This window comes from Xenopus tropicalis, chromosome 1 (assembly GCF_000004195.4).
Source record: "Xenopus tropicalis strain Nigerian chromosome 1, UCB_Xtro_10.0, whole genome shotgun sequence".
Lineage (NCBI taxonomy): Eukaryota > Metazoa > Chordata > Amphibia > Anura > Pipidae > Xenopus > Xenopus tropicalis.
The window spans coordinates 52,933,807-52,953,434 of NC_030677.2; the positions used below are offsets into that span (position 1 = coordinate 52,933,807).

Genomic DNA, 19,628 nt, shown 5'->3' on the forward strand with positions numbered 1-19,628 from the left:
GTTGATCGTGTTGCTGCAATGCTGTGATGCATCCAGCCTCTGGGCTCGTGCAACTATAAAGGAAACCCTGCGTTGTGAGTTTGCATTGGGTTTTGGGCCAGAAATCCTCAACTTTAGTTATTTTCCCTGAATGAGCTTTTGCAACACAGTTTTTTCTGTCAGGTGTGGGGGAAAATTATATATATTGCGCCCTCCTAGGTCTCTTTATCCTTAACACTTTTGTCACCTACACATTTTTTCCTTTCCACTTCAATGATCCTCTTACCACAAATACTAAGACTCTACAACCACATTTTGGATTCCGTCTTCCTCTTAAGCCAAGACATGCCATTTCTTAGCCTACTGATATGGAAAGCAAGGCAAAAACAACTTATGGTGCACAAATTCACAGATACAAATAAAGAGTAAAAAAAAAAAAAAATACTGTGTATTTTTCCATAGTTTTTCTTTTAACAGTTTAAAAATGCTTGCAGAGCATATAATGCTCTTAGGTTAATTTCCATCCTTAAATAATCCTTATCTGCAGCTCATGGGAATGATATGTGGTACGTTAGCACACCTCTGCTATATTACATGCACCCAGAGCCGAACACCTCTACCAGGAATTCACATGGATTGCTTTCTCTACAAAAATCAGATGTTCATATTACATTAGTATATTCACACCAGTCACATTCATTTAGAAGCTTCATTTACAATTATCTGTTCTTCCTGTGATGTCAGGTCTTCCAAGGCGGAACCATTCCATGACGCAAGAATGCAAAGCACAGTTTAGCTTTTGTGAATTACATGCCATTGTATGCGGGCCCTCCGCCGCCTTCTGGTACAACCCAATTTATATTCTGACTTGGATCTTTAATATCACATGTTTTGCAGTGAACACAGTTCTGTGCATTAATTTGTAACCGGGATCCTTCTCCTGATTCCAGTGGAACAAATTCATATACTCCTATAAAACAAAACACGTACAGAGGTTTTTAAAGTGATTAACTTTGTCATAGTTTCTATAAAATTGGTGGGGAGCTTTTCATGCACTGTTTCTTAAAGGAAAAATAAAGTCAAAGTCACTTGGGGGTGCCAAAATGTTAGGCACCCCCAAGTGACTTTGACCGCCTACCTTTTACCCCGGGCTGGTGCCCCTGTGAGGAAGGAACAGCACCAGCCCGGGGTAGCTGCCGGCGCTTCCTTGCTGCTGATTCGCTGCGCGCGCATGCGCAGTAGAGTGAAAAGCCGAACTTAAATGTTAAAGTCGGCTTTTCACTCTACTGCGCATGCGCCCACCGCTGGCACTCAGGAAAAGGAAGCGAGGAAGACGGAAGCGCTGCGCTCCAGGTGCCCCGGGCTGGTGCTGTTTTCTCCTAACAGGGGCACCAGCCCGGGGTACGAGGTAAGCGGTTAAAGTCACTTGGGGGTGCCTAACATTTTGGCACCCCCAAGTGACTTTGACTTTCGTTTCCCTTTAATCCCAGTACTAACTGTTAATATCCATTTGCTGAGCTGATTCAAGCCCTTTGAGTTATTCACAGCAGGACATACTGACTGTTGGCTCTGAGCTGCTGTTGAGAAACTAAACTTAGGGGTCAAAGAAAATAAATAAATCACTATCACAACGTGAGGAGACATCTGTTAATAGCCAATGATGTTCATTAAAGGAAAAGTAACAGTAAAATTTTTTAAGTAAAAAAGCTATTCTACCCTGCACCAATAACTGCCCTATCCTGCAAACCACTTAGTATTTTGAATGCTTTATTAGAAAATACCTGCTAAAACTTGGTTTCCTGTCAATTGAACTACGGTGATAAGGCGAAGGAAGGAGCAGCAATCACTATGCGACGATAGATTGATCAAGCCTAACCTTCTCTTTGTATGGCAAGGAATCAGGCTAGGCTCGATCAATCGATCATTGCATATTGATTGCTGCTCCTTCCTTCGCCATACTTCAATTGACAGGAAGCCAAGTTTTAGCAGGTATTTTCTATTAAAGCATTTAAAATATTAAGTGGTTTGCAGTATAGGGCAGTTATTGGTGCAGGGTAGAATAGCTTTTTTACTTAAAAAAATTTAGTGTTACATTTCCTTTAATTCATTTTGTTGTAGACTGCACTGGTTACTGTGTTGCCATGTAATATGTATCTGATTTACTAATCAGACAACACCCCAGAGCAGAATAGATTGAAAGTAGGGATGCGCCAAATCCTAATTCGCATATGCTAAATAGGCTTTGGAAAGGTTAAATGTCAAAAAATGTTCAACTTCCGTGTTTACATGACAAAGAGTCAAGTGATTTTTAGGATACAAATTCAGTTCGGCCAGGAGCATGGATTCAGGCAAATTGGAATCCTGCCGAAAAAGGCAGAATCTTGGCTAAATCCCTAATTGTGAGTTACTTAGGCACAGAGGCAGAGATTGTCACTACTACAGGCCTGTGTTGGGCTTTGGGCTGGTTCAAAAGCCCAAAATATATAGTGTGACATCTAGAATTATTCTTTTTTGTTCTCATTTAAATATAAATACCAAATTCATGCAATATAAAATTATTTGGTAAGTACATTAGTACTGCAAATAAACAATTAACTCAAAAAGACAAAGCAAAACAGAACTATGCTACAAACTAAACTGAGGTATGCACATACCTTTCTTTTTGGCACTTTGCCTTCCCATGCACTCACTGAGGGTTCAAAGCTATTGAAAGAATGTAGCAGAAGGCACTGTCCTCCAACCATGATAATCTGATAATAGTCTGATAATCAGCTGGCTCCTGCTACATCGTTTCAATAGTCAAACAGCAAGGGGAAGGCAGATACTGCTTCATACCAAATACATTTACACATAACTTGTATAGAATGTATATTGATTTGAATTACATTTTCTTTCTTTAGTCAAAAATGCCTTTTTAAGTTAACAACCCCTTTAAGTCTGTTTTCAACATCGAAAAATTAAAAAAATATAAAATATATATATTTTATATATGAAAAATATAAAAGTATTCTCTTTATGCTGGCTCCCTTGCTTGCTGGCAGATGGGTTTGCCAAGAATGCAATAAAAAGCATGAGTTTCAATAAATGTTGCCCTCTTAATGCAAGCTTTGGCCTGTTCTTTAAACTAGGGAGATCGGATTAAGGGGATACAGTCCTTGTTTATGTATTTGGTAACATGGAGACTCACCAGCTGGGCAGAACCTCTGCTCTGGTCCATCATATATTGCCAGATTTTTATTCACTGGTAAACTGTCATCCTTTAGAGTAAGATGTGCAGGCTGGTCATGGTCATGATTAGTACCGCTGAGGGCAACAGATGATAGGAGGTCAAAGCTTAACTTGCCATCTGGTTTTGGATACTCAATTGGTACACAGTCCTTGGCAGGTTTTAACTGGTTACTATCCAAACCTGTTTTGGAAAAGAAAATGCATCATAAGTCCAAGTTATCAAAAGTAAAGGATCCACTGGTTCATGCAAAAAAAAAAAAAAAAAGTAACATTTTAAAAACAAGGGATGCAGGGTATATAAAAAGCAATTTGCAGTAGCAAACTGAGTGCTCAGTATATGCATGGCTGGGAATATAATTTAGTTTTAGTGATCATGTGCAAATCATGCAAGTAGCCTGCACTACATCACTGACCTTCAAAATCCTAGTTATATTTCATTCATTTTTTGGGCCCTCCAAAATAGCTACAGTTTGAACACCTTTTTAAGAGTAGACAAAGTATTCTGAAGACCTTGTCCTTTATAATAAAACCATTTCAATAACTTTTTGCTCACTCTGTGCCAGTATATTTGCAATACTGTCCCCACATGGACTATTTTACAGCATCAGTACATATGCTATTATCACCATTATAACATCAGCTGGTTCTGTCCCCCAATGGTCCCTGTTTTTGCAGGACAATTTCAAATTGGGAACAAAAAGAGGTGGAGCTTCATTAGAATTTGGCAGGCCTGGGACGTCAACTAATTTGTCCCACATTAGGACATTAAAACATTGGTAGGGAGAAGTTGGGTCGCTGACTTGATAGAGCAGTAAATCTCTTGGGATGGAAAAGCAATGCTCATTTAGGATTTAAGACAAACCAACTGTAGGCATGTAACGGGTCAGTATATGCCATTGTTGAAGTTGCAGTAAATCAAAGACAAAAAATAACAAAAGAACAAATGTTTTCTTAACATGCAAAAAACACAGTCAGCCTTTTATTTTACCTTTGTGCTTTAATGTCCAGGGCTCCTTTCCTCGTAGCATCCAGTAGAAGATTCCAGTATAGACCATACCACCATACAAACCCAAAGGCCCGTGGCAAGAAGGTCTAATATTGCGCACTGAGTATAACTCCTTCCAAATCCATGACTTCTTCAGGCTTTCTTCATACTCTGGTACATCAAGTCCTAAGACAAAGAAAAGAAACAATAAAATCACAGCAATTTTTGTCAATAAGGAAGGCACAGCTCAGATCATTAGCACTAGCTATTACATTAACTGCTAGCAAATACTATATCTACAATGTAAATCTTTATTTACATTGACACATTTACTTGGTCACTTTTACACATCATTCACACCAGTATCTGCCCCAATAACATACATCACACTCTTTGGGTCATTTTCATCAGTTCCTCAGTCACCTGCATGCGTGTGAAGAACCTGAAGGAAACCCACACAGACATGCAGAACATACAAATTCATTCAAATTCATATAAACCCATGGAAAATTATGAAAGATACAGCAATCACTAATGGATTGCCTCACTTGACATTTCTACATTAATAATATAACTTATTAATAAAGATCCAACATTTTCCTTGTGTTCCATATATTTGGGGTGTATAAAACATAGCAACAAAGTTTCTGATTGCAAATATAAACAAAGACATGAGGTCACAGACTCCTACCAGAAAAATATTAAAATCTACATGCCATTTCTGTACTGAGAGTAACCATATTCCTGTTGTGGTCATTTTATTGCCTCTTGTAGGGCTGACGCAACATGGAAACGGGTTACGAAGGCAAATAAGGGTAAGATTTGGAGGTGAATGGTTATTAAATATTTTCTGCCTTGGATCCTCCTAAGACTATATCAGAAATGATTGCTATGTTCTTATATATTAGACCTAGTTATGAGCAGGGATTAAAACAAGGTAAAAAAATTATGTATAAAAGGTTAAAATGCTTAATACATATTAGCTTAAAAACTGAAGAAAATCTGACCTTGAGTTTTCGACTGGATACTCTCATCTGTCAGTTTTTTAAAGATGTTTTCTGCAGCCAGCATGCCGCTCTTCATAGCTGTGTGTGTCCCTTTAATTTTAGGCACGTTCATGAATCCAGGACTACACCCAACAAGTATACCACCAGGGAAGGTGAGTTTTGGCAAAGACTGAAAAGGCAACAGATACTTTAAGACACATGAAAAATGGTGTTGTTGACCCCAGCAATCAGTAAGCCCCCAAAAAAATAGTCAAGAAGAATGAGCTGCAAAATATTTCAGAATATCAATGTTTACATCACATTAAAAGTTTATTTTAAATTGAAGTATGTGAAGTATAAAGAAATTATAATAGGTAGCTAAACTGTTGGAAAGAGAAGATAAGGTGGAAGGAGGGCAGGGAGGAAACGAAGGTCAAGCTTTGTTCATAGTGGGACACAAATTAAAGCTTTTTAGTGGTAAAATAAGGGAACAATCAGCAGGCAGTTAAGAGGGAAATACACCCAATGACAGAATAAGACTACTTATGACAGCCCATTGGTTTCCACATCCATGAGGTTTCTAAACACATCTATACTAGCCATTAATATTTTACCTGAAAGCCTCCTTCATTCAATGCTCTAGCTCCATAGGCAATCCTGTTTCCACCTTCAAGGGTTGGCACTACACTGGGGTGGTGTTTCCATCTCTGGAGTTCTCTAAAGGGGTTTATGAAAGGATTTTGATAATCTAATCCAACCTAAGGAAACAAATCACATTTGATCAAGTGCACAACGGGAAACTGAAAGACAATCTTCTTCAGCAAAACCAAAAAAGTATACATTTCTGTTTTTGCATGATTTTGCAAAGTCAACCATATTTACCTAGTTTCAATGTTAATCTGGTATTTGGTATTACCCACACCCAGAAAGTATTCTTATAAAAACATATAAAAACATTGCCTCTGTATGTGTTCACTGCATCCTAATGCAATTTCAATTGTAAACTGAATAGCTGTGCTCTTGCTATAACCACAGTGGCGTTTCAGTGTGTAACATACTGCATTACTTACAACAGCAACTGTATTGGGGGCTAGTATGCCTTTCAATTCACCCTGTAAATATTACACTATAAACTTTATGAAGAAGTAGCAGCAAGTTGCTTTTGGCATACTATACAGATAATTATACAGCAATTAGTGATACTAAGCTGACTCCCAGTCGGTCCTAGAACAAGGGGGGGGGACATGATTATAATGTGCAGCAATTTATTGCTAGTATATGAATTTCTACTATATTATTGCAAAAATCAATTTAAAACATATCTATGGCAAATATAGTGAAACATGTAATTAGGTGTAATTTGTAACTTTTCAGACTTGTTTAGACACTCGCTTATGACGGGTAAGTTCTGTATAAAGGGACACATAAAATCCCCTAGTGTCCCCTATAAAGACAACCCAAGGCAGGCGAGGTAGGAGATAAAAGGTATATAAATATGCGATATATACACGGTATAAAATTGAATATAAAAAGCTCAGTATAACATCTTATAAAATCACAAGGGCCACACATGATAGTGCTGACTAGTTAAGACCCTACATGCACTTTGTTATTAGCACAGCTGTAACCACAGAGCACACAGAAAGTTGTAAAAGGGGTATCATGTACTTTTTAGATAAGGTATGTCATCCTCTATAAGGGCTCTGGTACACGGGGAGATTAGTCGCCCGCGGCAAAACTCCCTGCTCGCGGGCGACTAATCTCCCCGAGTTGCCTTCCCCCTGCCATCCCACCGGCGAACATGTAAGTCGCCGGCGGGATGGCAGATGCGGCGGGGCAATTTCGGGAAATCGCCGAAAAAGCCTCGCGAGTCTTTTCGCCGGTGGGATGGCAGGGGGAAGGCAACTCGGGGAGATTAGTCGCCCGCGAGCAGGGAGTTTTGCCGCGGGCGACTAATCTCCCCGTGTACCAGAGCCCTAAAAGACTGAAACCTTCAGGGTCTCACTTGAAGCAGTTAATGACACATTTCAGTTGCTGTTCTGTGTTGCTGATAGCTTCCACAAGACTCTGTGTTTGTTTGATTAATAAATAATTTCAACTGAGGACCTTGTCTCAGGGTCTTGTTGTGTAGCAAGGTTCTGGTCAGTTAAAATTACCAACAGACTATAATGTCAGCAAACCTGCCAACGGACCATAAAATTCAACTCACTGGCTAACAGAAATCGAGATCAAATCCAACAGAAAAGTAACTCTTCAGCACCACAAAGATAAGTATAGAAGAATAGTTTTTGGCAAACTGTTCATGTAACACAGGTAATGCCTACCACAAGCCCAAGCGCTACAAGAGGCTCTCCTTCATTAAGGTGGTAAAGGAATGAACCTCCATACGTGTGTCTATCCAAAGGCCAACCCACTGTGTGTTCAACACAGCCTGGCTTCCATTTCTTCTCATCAATAACCCACAGCTGCAAAACAAAAAATCACAATTACCAAATACGCACACCAATAAAAAGCCTTTTGACTAGGGCATATTTGTGACAAAGCAGAATTTAAGGTCTTTTAAAAGTATCTTGCATTTTTTGAGAAGAAATGAGAAGAAACTACTATTGCAATGCTAACCCTATTCTCAAGAAGAAATAGCACTCAATTATTCATTTTTAAACCAGCTATCTGAATGTGATCTCAATTGTTCTTCTATGTTACTCACCTCTTTAAGCCCAATTGCATAGGTCTGTGGCTCACAGTTCTGTCGCAGATTAAATTTGTTGTATAACTGTTTGGCAAGATGCCCGTGACAACCTTCCCCAAAGATAGTTACTTTGGCATGCAGTTCCAAGCCCCGTTCAAAAGTAGACTGTAGGAAAGAACATGTCAGAAATGGCACTCTGATGTGAATTATCACATATATAGTGATGGAACAAGGATATGTCAGATCAATATATAAAAAGATCAGCACACACAGTGTGGAAGCACAAAGAGAGCAGATTGCCTTTTCTCTGTTGGCATATTTATGGCAGCAGACAAAACACACAATGTGCCCCTGGCCTTAGGCACTGTCTGCGAAGGCATGTGTAAATAAACAAAAATTCAGAATTCAAGACAATAATTCATTCTTTTTTTTTGTTTTACACAGACATACATGATTTCTCACAATGAGAGGAAGCCATGATAGTCTGCCTCTTACTTGCAGGGACACAAAATAAATCAATTCTATATTATCTACAGTTCAGTCATTTCTCTATGGGACCAAACTGTGAATTATGACCTTATAAATGGCATGTTCCTACATCAGTTTGCTGCTGCTTTTCTCTCCCTAAAGCTCTCTCTCTTCCCTTGTCCCCCTCCCACCTAACTTCCAGCACTTCCTTATGGTAGCCATACACGGGTAGATTAAAGCTGTCCTCTTCAGACTGATTTGGCAGTTTATCTGCCAGTATATGTTAAGAAACCCATTTCCTTCATTTAGCGGGTAAATATTTAATTTTGCTTTGGCTGTACTAAAATATACATACAGCTAAATACATTCCCAAGAAGCTCTGTTTTACTTTATTTTAGTAATGTTTTTGCCTAACTCAGGGGCAGGTGCAAACTGCTAAGCAATTGTATATTCTCCTTTTATTGAAAGTATTTTCCGTTAAAGGAATTCTGTCATGGGGAAACGTGTTTCAAAATGCATCAGTTAATTGAGCTTCTCCAGCAGAATCCTGCATTGAAAAACCATTTTTCAAAAACCCAAACAAATTTTTTTTTAATTTAATTTTGAGTTTTCACATGGGGCTAGCCATAATCTTCAGGGTGCCACAACCATGTGATCTGTGCTCTGATAAACTTCAGTCACACTGCTGAGCTGCAAGTTGGAGTGATATCCCCCACCCCCCAGCAGCCAATCAGCAGAACAATGGGAAGGGAGCAAGATAGCAGCTCCAAGTAGATATCAGAATAGCACATAATAGTAAGAAATTTAAGTCTGGCCTGGGACTCCTCCAGTTGCATGGGAGCAGGAGAAACAATAGGACAGGAAAGCAGTTCTAATGTGTAGTGCTAGCTCATTCTGAAAGCTCAGACTCAGGCACAATGCACTGAGATGGCTGCCTACACACCAATATTATGGCTCTGGCACACGGGGGAGATTAGTCGCCCGCGATTAACTCCCTGTTCGCGGGCGACTAATCTCCCCGAGTTGCCTACCCCTGCCATCCCACCGGCGAACATGTAAGTCGCCGGCGGGATGGCAGACGCGGCGGCGCGATTTCGCGCAAATCACCGAAAAAGACTCGCGAGTCTTTTTCGGCGATTTCCGGAAATCGCCCCGCCGCGTCTGCCATCCCGCCAGCGACTTACATGTTCGCCGGTAGGATGGCAGGGGTAGGCAAGTCGGGGAGATTAGTCGCCCGCGAACAGGGAGTTTTATCGCGGGCGACTAATCTCCCCCGTGTGCCAGAGCCCTTACAGCTAAAAAATACATTTGTTGGTTCAATAATGAAATTTTAAAGAGTGATTTATTTGCTATGTAAACAGTGTAATTTAGAAATCAAACGTACACCATAAAAATCGTAACAGAATCCCTTTAACTGGATTAGTAAACTGGGATAAAGGTGGCTGCTACTGTATTGAGAGAAAACATAGACTTTATCTTTCTGTGCAATTACCTTTGGTGAGCCATCTTTATGGATGCCGACATCATTAGTTGCTATGCCCTTAACACTGCCATCTTCATGAAAAAGTACCTGCAGAAAAACAAATGCACATTTCAAGTTAATGAAGCTGATGTGTTGTTTTAATATTAGGTATTCAGTGGGCATGTTCTAGTGCAGGTACTCAGCACATTTACACACAAATGAGAACAGTTATTACCTCTGAAGCTGCATATCCAGGATATATCTCAACTCCAAGAGCTTCTGCCTGCTCCCCAAGCCAGCTAACAAAATGCCCAAGGCGTACAATGTAATTTCCATGGTTATTCATTGGCAGTCCTTAGTGCAATATGCAGAACATTAGTAAACATTACTTATAAATGTACAGTTTCCTGCCCTTTCCCATTGATCTCCATATATATCATGTGGGTTCTGAGCTTTGTATGTGCGTCCCAAAGAAAAAGTCACTATTTTGAAATATCAATACTGCACTCTGCTCAAAATACCACGTTAGTGCATATAGCACATTTGTAATGTGTAAAGGTACCAGTGGTGCTTGGTCCATGTAATAATTGTACAGTACAAAGCTGCTTTTCCTTCAGTAACTATGTTCTACCTGTGATAATCTTGTAAACCAATACTTTTTGAGGGAATATTTATGCAATGCATACCTGGAAGGATAGGTACAGGGATTCTGTGTTTTTTTGTTAAAATTCCAAACTTATCTTCAGTCACAGGAGTATTTAGAGGAGCCTGAGAAACAAAATAATTTCAATATGAACAATTTGCTTATTCTGGAAGAGAACACAGCCAATGATGACTCAACTTTCTATATTTACTACTCTAGTCCAACAATAGGACAAAACATACCCCTCGTTCCTTCCAGTCAGGGAAAAGCTCTTCTAGGGCTCGGGGTTCGAGGCAAGCTCCTGACAAAGTGTGTGCCCCAATCTGTGCTCCTTTCTCCACTAGGCACACACGTAGCTCTTTGTCGCATTCAGCCGCAAGCTGCTTGAGACGTATCGCTGCAGAGAGTCCTGCAGGACCACCTCCTACTATCACAACATCTGCTTCTTCTGCAAATCTTTCCATGTTCATCCCTTCAAAAGTTAGGGAAAAAAAGAGTAAAGTCAATCTTAATACAGGGCAATAGCACACATGATGTTAATTTGAGGTCACATTATTATTTACAGGTCAGCAGAAATGCAATCTAGGTAATTGAGCTAGAGGTCGCAAATGCAGATGCCAAACTTTCCCTGCAGAAAATTTTTATTTGGCATCACTTGGGAAATTTGGTGATAAAGGGCCTGCACCTGAGGTGTCCATGTAATTTAGCTGCAAGCCTACGGGGTCACCAGTGCCAACAAGTAAACGAATCTTCCAGGCAACACAGAATGACTGTCTCTCCTGACTTACCTGTGTGTCCCAGTACAGTGGGGGCACAAACATACTTTAGGAGTTATCTATCTGCAAACAAACGGGTCTATGACCCTATGGTTTTACAGATGCTGTTCACAAGGAACAACATTCTAGGCCAAATTCTCTCATTCTTAGACTTTTTCACCAAGGCAGCACATGCTTAGCCTACTCCCAGGCCTTACCCCTCTGAAGCATCAGAACAGAAATTAAACAATAACATTTGCAAATTCTTTTACTAACGTGAAAATGTGTATTTAAGCCCTTATGCATAGGGTAGAATTCCCTCTTACAGAGCAAGCCTAATTACTGCTCTTTCTGTCAGTAACTGCTACTTGCTCTGTTTTAAGTTGTATAAAAAAGAAGGTCTCCTTCCAACCTGTTGTTATTATAAAAAGCAATAAACCAGCTATTGCAGTGAAGTCTTTAGCCTAAAACAAACACAAGAGCAAAGTTGAATATGGGAGTTTTGCTAATGTTTACAGATGTTTTTAAACCACAGACTGACCTTTCAACAATCAAATAAGTTTTGGTCACAATTGCAAATTACTAGTCAGAAATAAATACACCAATATACAGTGCCATACATAAATATTCACTCCCCTTGGGCTACAATGCATTATTATATTGTTCAGCCCTCAGGCTGCATTACAATAATAGAGGGAGATAGGGTCTTGTTGTTACTATGTCAAAATTATCCTCTAATATATTCCCAAAATAAAGGTGACAAACACCAGATTCTAAGCTTTCAGTCAAGGGGCCCAAAAAAGTCAAACTGCCCATGCATGTGTATAACCCACTTGACTTGATGATTTCAGTAAGAATTACAGTGGTAAGCAGACAGGGCCCATTTCAAATATACTGCCTGACCATATGATCAACAGACTATGCTTCAATCCTGTTGGATCACAACTGATCTGCCCAAAACAAAAATGTAACCTGTCGATGCGCAGAGAAAAGGAATTGCTTGTACAGGCTCAAGCTGAGATTAAAATAAAAAATAATACAGGTATGGGACCCCTTATCCGGAAACCCGTTATCCAGAAAGTTCCGAATTACAGAAAGGCCATCTCCCATAGACTTCATTGTAAGCAAGTAATTCTATTTTTAAAAATTGATTTCCTTTTTCTCTGTAATAATAAAACAGTGCCTTGTAGTCTATCCCAACTAAGATATAATTAATCCTTATTGGAGGCAAAACAATACTATTGGGTTTATTCAATATTTAATGATTTTTAGCAGATTTAAGTTATAACATGGTTTGCAGTAACATTCTTTGTGACACAGTTCTACCTAAGGGAGACATAATAATAATTATTTTAACAATAATTTTTGCCTAATAAAAGAAAAACATAATTCCAAGCAACTTTCCAATGTGAATTTATTGAACATTTTAAGTGCTTTAAAAGTTATTTGTAAATGTAATTGCTATTGAAAGCAGCATTTGCTAAACTCCTGGTTGTTACTTTTTAAACAATGTTGCAAAGGTCAGTCTCCTCCAGCAAGACAGGTCTGTCAGTCTGCTGATTGTGTTACATTGCTTCAAATGCCAGAGCCACTAGGGCAGAGAATAGAAAAGGACTGGCAAACACTACTTCTAATAGCAATTATATATACAAATAAGTAAAAAAAAAAAATGTACACATTTTTAATTAATGTATAATGCAAAGTTGCCTAGAATTATGTTTTATTAGACAGAATTATGTTTTATTAGACAGAAAATTATATTTTGGGTTGACTTGTCCTTTAAACCAAGGGGGGGGATATTATACAGCGTCACAAAATTTTAGACCAAATGTCCTTCATTTTTGAAAGTAGCACTGTACCCCTCTTCTATATTTGTATTTTAGAATTTTTCTGGTGTTACAAACCATGGTGGAGGCGGTACCCTGTAGAAGTGCATGACATCAGTCATTTTCTGGATTATTCTCCTTTGTTTGATTTATTTCCATTATAAGCCTTAACTATCCGGACTGTATTTAAGTTGGACTTTAATTTTCTTACCAACCTTTTATTTTTATGACCTTGAGCCCACACTAAAGTAGCACTGACTGATGGATCAATCTGGTCCAGCATCCTTACACCCTGCTCTTACCTATGGTCATGAGGAAGGAATAGATATGACAAAAAGAAACTGCTCAGTTGAGATGATTGGTACATCTGGCTTTCTCCCTTGTTTTAATGATGTAGCCTTGGCCTCTTAATTCATGACATTAGCAACAGTTAATTACACCAGTTTCCCATCCCACTAATTTGAACTGACTACAGTAATGGGACTAGACAGAGTTTATTTTTAGCCTTGCAGAGGAGCCCACAGCCCAAAGGATTAGATGTGACCTGCAAACTAAAGGTTTATTAAAAAGAAAAAGAAAACAGTCACTCTACTTTTTGTAGATGTTTTAAAAAGAACTAAATTAGAGCACATTTTGTCTTAAAGTGATCCTGACAATAAAAACCAATACTCTTCAAAATATTAACATACATTAAAAGGTACCTATAGGTCATGTTGATTGATTTTCGCTGCAAGGTTTGTTTTTGTATGTGTTACTTGAAGTTCCTAAACTTGACTGTTTTGCTGCCCCTTCTTAACCTGTCAGTTATAGCTTCTAATGCTAACGGATTACCGCTGCACACATATGGCAGTCCCTCATAGAAGAAAATTGGGGATCAGATAGATATAAAAAAATGTTCCATTTCTGGTGTCAGTATTTCTTTAAAGGAGCAACATGAGCTCAATGAATGTGCTGAACAAACAAATTTCTTATCAAAATCAATAGACAAAATCTTTTTTTGTCATTTCTGGCACTAGACAAGGCAAAATCCAAAATAAAAAATAAAGTTACATTAGGTTATTGCCATACATGGCTGTTTATATACACAAAAAAAAGTTGACAGCTCACTTCTCTGTCTGCACTGACAGGAATTACACTTGACTAGGTGCAGACACACAGAGCAGATTTCAGAGCAAAAACTTTCATCTGTCTGCGCCCATGCCAAGCAGTGCCTGTTAGTGGATCGGTTGTTTTCTCGGCCTGTGTATAGAAACACATGTGACAGTAGCCTTATACTTCTTGGTCTGTACACGAACAAGCAAAACAAATCAGCAGTCCAATTAGCTGCTGCTTATCTGATAGCCTAACAGAAGCAGCAGCTCTTGGGACAGAGGGATTTGTCTATAGAGAGGGCTTGGTGAAGGTCAGTGGTCTGGTGATTTGTTTTGATTGAGTTCGTACAAACCATTTAAACCATAGGCAAGAAGTATGTTTAGCACAAGCTCTATTCATTGAACTAATGTTGAGAAAAGGGAAATATTTTTTAGGGCTCTGGCACACGGGGAGATTAGTCGCCCGCGACAAATCTCCCTGTTCGCGGGCGACTAATCTCCCCGGGTTGCCATCCCACCGGCAAAAATGTTAGTCGCCGGTGGATGGCACACGCTGCGCAGGTGATTTCGGCAAATCGACGAAATTGCCTCGCGAGGCAACTTCGGCGATTTGCCGACATCGCCTGCGCAGTGTGTACCATCCCACCGGCGACTTACATTTTCGCTGGTGAGATGGTAGTTCGGGGAGATTAGTCGCCCATGACAAGGGAGATTTGTCGCGGGCGACTAATCTCCCCGTGTGCCAGAGCCCTAAAAAATATTTCCCTTTTCTCAACATTAGTTCAACGAATAGAGCTTGTGCTAAACATACTTCTTGCCTATGGTTTAAATGGTTTGTGTGCCAGAGCCCTAAAAGGGTGGCAAACCTAAACATTTTCTTTTTTTTAAGTTTTTATTTAAAGAGTTAACATACATTTTAACAACAACAGTTAAGAAAGAGAAGAGTTAGAAGGAAGGAGAGCCATACAATATAAGGCTTATGTGAGCCTGGCATGTTCATTAAGATGAAAAAGATTAAAAAGCATTGCATACGTTTTCACAAAAACAATTTACATTATCACTGGTGTAAAAGCATTTGGAGGAGATTAGTCTCCCGTAATAGAGTAGATTTGTTGCAAGCAGCGAAACTCCTCGTCTGTCATATCCTTTAAATATTTATGTCCCTTTTGAAACCAAATTTTACCAAGACAGTTTTACCTTCCCATCTTTTATCCTGGTCCCGTGGGCAGATGGTATAGTGTGTTGTGATGCGAGGCACTGAGGAAGAAGCCCATCTCTTTAGACAGGAAGAAGGAAGGCAATTCTTGAGTGCCGTGAAGTAAGCAAAGCAGTGATGTGCTGTGTGGGGAAAAACAGAAATATCTAGTTTCATAAACAGTGAATATTTGTACAACTTATTGTAAAATATAATATATTATAAATTACGGAGGAGTTCCATGGCCATATAAAAACATGAGCCCAAAGGCCAAATACTTCTATATAGTCATGACTTTTTTATCTACATATTTTACAATGGGTTACATTATTTATTATAATACCACAAGTTTCAGTGAGTCATGCAACAGAAATTACATCACTAAGCACCGATTATAACTGATGAAATCACCAAGCACTGTTTATAAGGGTATAATTTACAGGATATTCATGGCTTTTGTGTATTTTATGAATACTGTATATATTACAGGCTATTTGTCACTGTTTTGGGTATTGTCTTTGTTGACACATGTTGTGCATTTTTCAAAATGTCTGGATATTCATGGCTCTTGTGTATTATATACAACTGCATGATTTGCTATGCATTATATTACAAGTCTAGTGTATTATGGCAGAATGAGGGTGATCCTGTTCATGGCTCTCAACAGGACTACAGACTGAAAACTCTATATATGGCAAGAGTGTGTGTGTGTGTTTGGCAGTACACCTGGTTTTTATGTAACCTAAGCTTGCCTCCAAGCCAGGAATTTAAAAAATAATCACATTCTCTGAGGCCACTGGGAGAAACACCCAAGGGGTAGCTCCCGAGCTACTGGTTGGGGATCCCTGGCAGAGGTTCACATAGCACTTAATATCAATGAAAAAATTAATTTGTAGCCTATACAAAAAGGAAAATAATTACAAAATATTGTTTTTGTAACACATTGGTTATTTCTACAGTATACATTTTGACTTTTATACAACATTCTATATGGACTTGCTATATTGCTTGATTCTCCATGCTACGTCTGGGAGGAACCTTTGGTTTATATAGAGGAAAAAAAAGGACATCAATCCATTTGTAATGCAAAAAATAAGTATGTTTATTGCATGACACCTTTTCAAACCCTGCACAATGTTTCGGGGGTGTATAACCCAATCCCTTTCTAACCTTTGGTTTATAGTCAGGCACTAATTCCCTTTATCTGGCAGTGATATATACAAGTTATAAAACTCCTGACCTTTCCCCTAGATAGTGAGTTGACCAGCAGGGGCAGCACTGACAGGCTACACACAGTTGCAGTGCAGGAAGGACACATCCTTTGCCACCTATAATACATTTCTACCAATGTGGTGTATTTATTCTCTTATACCTACACACTGACATGCAATTATAACAACAGCTCAAGGTATGCAGTCATGGGCAGGAAAGGGCACTAGTATAGCTCATGTGCTGAACTGCTTTAGCAATGCAAGTAGCCCAGTCTGTCAATCACTGCCAGAGGACATGGGCAAAGAGGTGCTGCAGCTGCCCCTAAGCACTGCAACAGAGAACTAAATCGAATCCCTGAACCTCCCCACTTCCTGTTGGATACAACTCCCTGCAGCCTGCTGGAGTGAAAATGCATGGTGTCCCAGCAATATTGATTCATACTGCACGGAAATGGTACAACAGCTGGGTGCCCAGGGTACCACAACCCACACACACACTTGCCATGCCCCATACTCATTAACAGAAGCTCCCTGCCACTTACCGTGCAGTGTATGCTTACACAGTGGTAACATGGCTGTGGCTCACCAGAGGTCACCCGATACCGAACGTTCGCCACACACTCACTCACTCAGCTACGCACTGGCACACAACATCGCCGAAACTCCACCAATTACAAGGCGCTGGCTCGGATCGCGCTGAATTGTGGGAGGTGTAGTCCCTTTTCCTCTATACATAATGGTCGAGGAGCTTGAAACAGACTACAATCATAGAGCTCGCAGTTCTGTGAAATCTGTACCCCCTGTGAAGGCAGATCCCATATATAGACGTTTGAAATGTCATTTTACACGCGTGGGACGTTAAAGTATAATGTTCATCTTAAATTTATACGTATAGAGAATGTAAACAAAAACACGCACCAATGTCACTGAACTACTCTCAGAAGAGCGGCATCTGCTGTATGAATATTGTAGTTTCCTACATTTAAATAGAAATCAGCTACTGGCACTTTTACCAACGTCTGCCTGCCACCCCCTTGCCATAGCTGTCAACCAACCCCATGGCATGAGGAGGATAATGATCCAGTCCTGTTTTTATGTCTGAATTCCTCTTCATGCTAAATAGCAACATGAAATAAGTTGTCAAAAAAGCCTGGAGTCATTATCTCCTTTATGGCATGAGTGACTAACAGCCCTGCCTTGTTCACCTGCCTGCTAGCCATGCGCTCAGCCCCCCTTTTTGCCCATTAAGGCACTGGTGTTCCAAGATGGACTCAAGGCACCTGTAGTGGGGTTTATCATGCAGTACACCTTTTTCCAAATTCAGAAAACCAATGTGCACATTATATATTGATAGAAAAAAAACTAGAAAACCAGGGGAATGAATGAGGTATAGTGATGGGAACCATGTAGAGGAGTCCAAAACTGGGCAAAAGTTGGAGTTGCTAGGTATGTAAATCACACATACAATTTGCGCCCTAGGCAGCTGGTTCTTTTGCCTAACCTTTATTCTGGCCATACACTTCTCAAAGAATCGATAAACAGCTAGTCTGGCCTGCCAGGTGTGGGATTGCCCCTTAGTGGTTTTAGCAGCCTAACTGGTAAAACTGATGCTTTATTCTATAGAAGGATGGCAATTTTAGCCAGGGGTCTAGACCCTAGACCCCTGGCTAAAATTGCCATCCTTCTATAGAATAAAGCATCAATTTTACCAGTTAGGCTGCTAAAACCCACTAAGGGGCAATCCCACACCTGGCAGGCCAGACTATCTGAATTACTCTGGGTGGACCATTCCCCTTTCTGGAACACAGAAACCTCAGGATAGCATTAGTTTACAACTCTGTGATGGAATTAGGTAAAATGTCAAATTTGTTGCCAAAGATAAGCTGAGGAAACCAAGGAGACAATTATATAGGGCTGGCAGGGTGAGTTTCCTAGGAAGAATTTGTGCAGTGTAAATTGAAGAGCAAGAGCTAATAGATTACCCACACAAAAAATAGTCTGTGCTGTAAATAGGACAGGCATATAAAGGTTTGGCCTGCATGCTGTCTTTCTGTGCTGTCCTTTTCAGTCTTGATGTGTATATCCACTGAATTGCTCTGAACAGCTTGTACAGGTATAGGATCCCTTAGGGCAGGGTTCCCCAACCTTTTATACCAGTGAGCCACATTCAAATGGAAAAAGTGTTGGGGAGCAACACAAGAATAAAATGGGTTCCTGATGGTGCCAATAAGAGTCAGTCTACAGAAGGCTCTGTTTGGCATTATATTGGGTTTTTATGCAACCAAAACCTGCCTCCAAGCCAGGAATTCAAAAATAAGCACCTGCTTTGAGGCCACTGGGAGCAACATCCAAGGGGTTGGAGAGCAACATGTTGCTCACAAGCCACTGGTTGGGGATCACTGCCTTAGGGCTCTGGCACACGAGGAGATTAGTCGCCTGCGACAAAACTCCCTGTTCGCGGGCGACTAATCTCCCCGAGTTGCCATCACCTGCCATCCCACCGGAGAAAATGTAAGTCGCCGGTGAGAAGGCAAACGCGGCGGCCTCGCGAGGCTTTTTCGGCAATTTCCCGAAATCGCGCCGCCGTGTGTTCCATCCCACCAGCGACTTACATTTAAGTAAGTCGCCGGTGGGATGGCAGGTGATGGCAAATCGGGGAGATTAGTCGCCCGCAAACAGGGAGATTTGTTGCGGGTGACTAATCTCCCCTAGTGCCAGAGCCCTTAGTAGCTGTGAAAAAGTAGCTGCTACTAAGTAGCTCTGTGTGTCTTCACCCTTATCTGGAAACCTGGACAGAGTCTATTTTAAGCAGATAATACTATTTCCTTTTTCTCTGTAATAATAAAACAGTGCCTTGTAAGCTGCATGAAAATTATTTTTAGAGTTAAGGTATGGAGGTCCAAATTACAGAAGATCTATTATCTGGAAAACCCCAGGTCCCAAGTACTCCATATAATAGATACTATACCTGTAGTACCATATGGGGTACATAAAAAAGGCAGCTGACCTCATAGTATTAGTCCTGGACTAACTGGAGTTACTGATGATTGGTGGGCTCTTGATATTAGTTTACTGGTAGAACCTTGGTGCTCCATTCTGACACTGTAAAA

At 40.1% G+C, this 19,628-nt stretch overlaps 1 protein-coding gene across 1 annotated transcript; it reads right to left on the minus strand.

Annotated features, from left to right (window-relative positions):
• Window positions 1–409: 409 nt before the first annotated feature.
• etfdh (electron transfer flavoprotein dehydrogenase) lies at window positions 410–17,139 on the minus strand. Its single transcript, NM_001005631.1, has 13 exons — window positions 17,061–17,139; window positions 15,310–15,450; window positions 10,683–10,912; window positions 10,484–10,565; window positions 10,033–10,151; window positions 9,828–9,905; window positions 7,886–8,032; window positions 7,503–7,643; window positions 5,793–5,936; window positions 5,200–5,368; window positions 4,196–4,378; window positions 3,167–3,388; window positions 410–949 (listed from the first exon to the last, which is right to left on the minus strand). The coding sequence occupies exons 1-13, from the start codon at window positions 17,089–17,091 to the stop codon at window positions 786–788; spliced, it is 1,851 nt and encodes a 616-aa protein (NP_001005631.1). The 5' UTR covers window positions 17,092–17,139; the 3' UTR covers window positions 410–785.
• Window positions 17,140–19,628: the final 2,489 nt, after the last annotated feature.

What these genes read in the sequence shown, in the direction of transcription:
- etfdh (NM_001005631.1), bottom strand. Translation starts at nt 17,091, where the DNA reads ATGTTACCACTGTGTAAGCATACACTGCACG. An exon ending in ATAAAGATGGCTCACCAAAG is followed by an intron (nt 8,033 to 9,827) that starts GTAATTGCACAG and finishes TCTTTCCTACAG; the next exon opens with TCTACTTTTGAACGGGGCTT. An exon ending in CTGGACATTAAAGCACAAAG is followed by an intron (nt 3,389 to 4,195) that starts GTAAAATAAAAG and finishes TTTCCAAAACAG; the next exon opens with GTTTGGATAGTAACCAGTTA.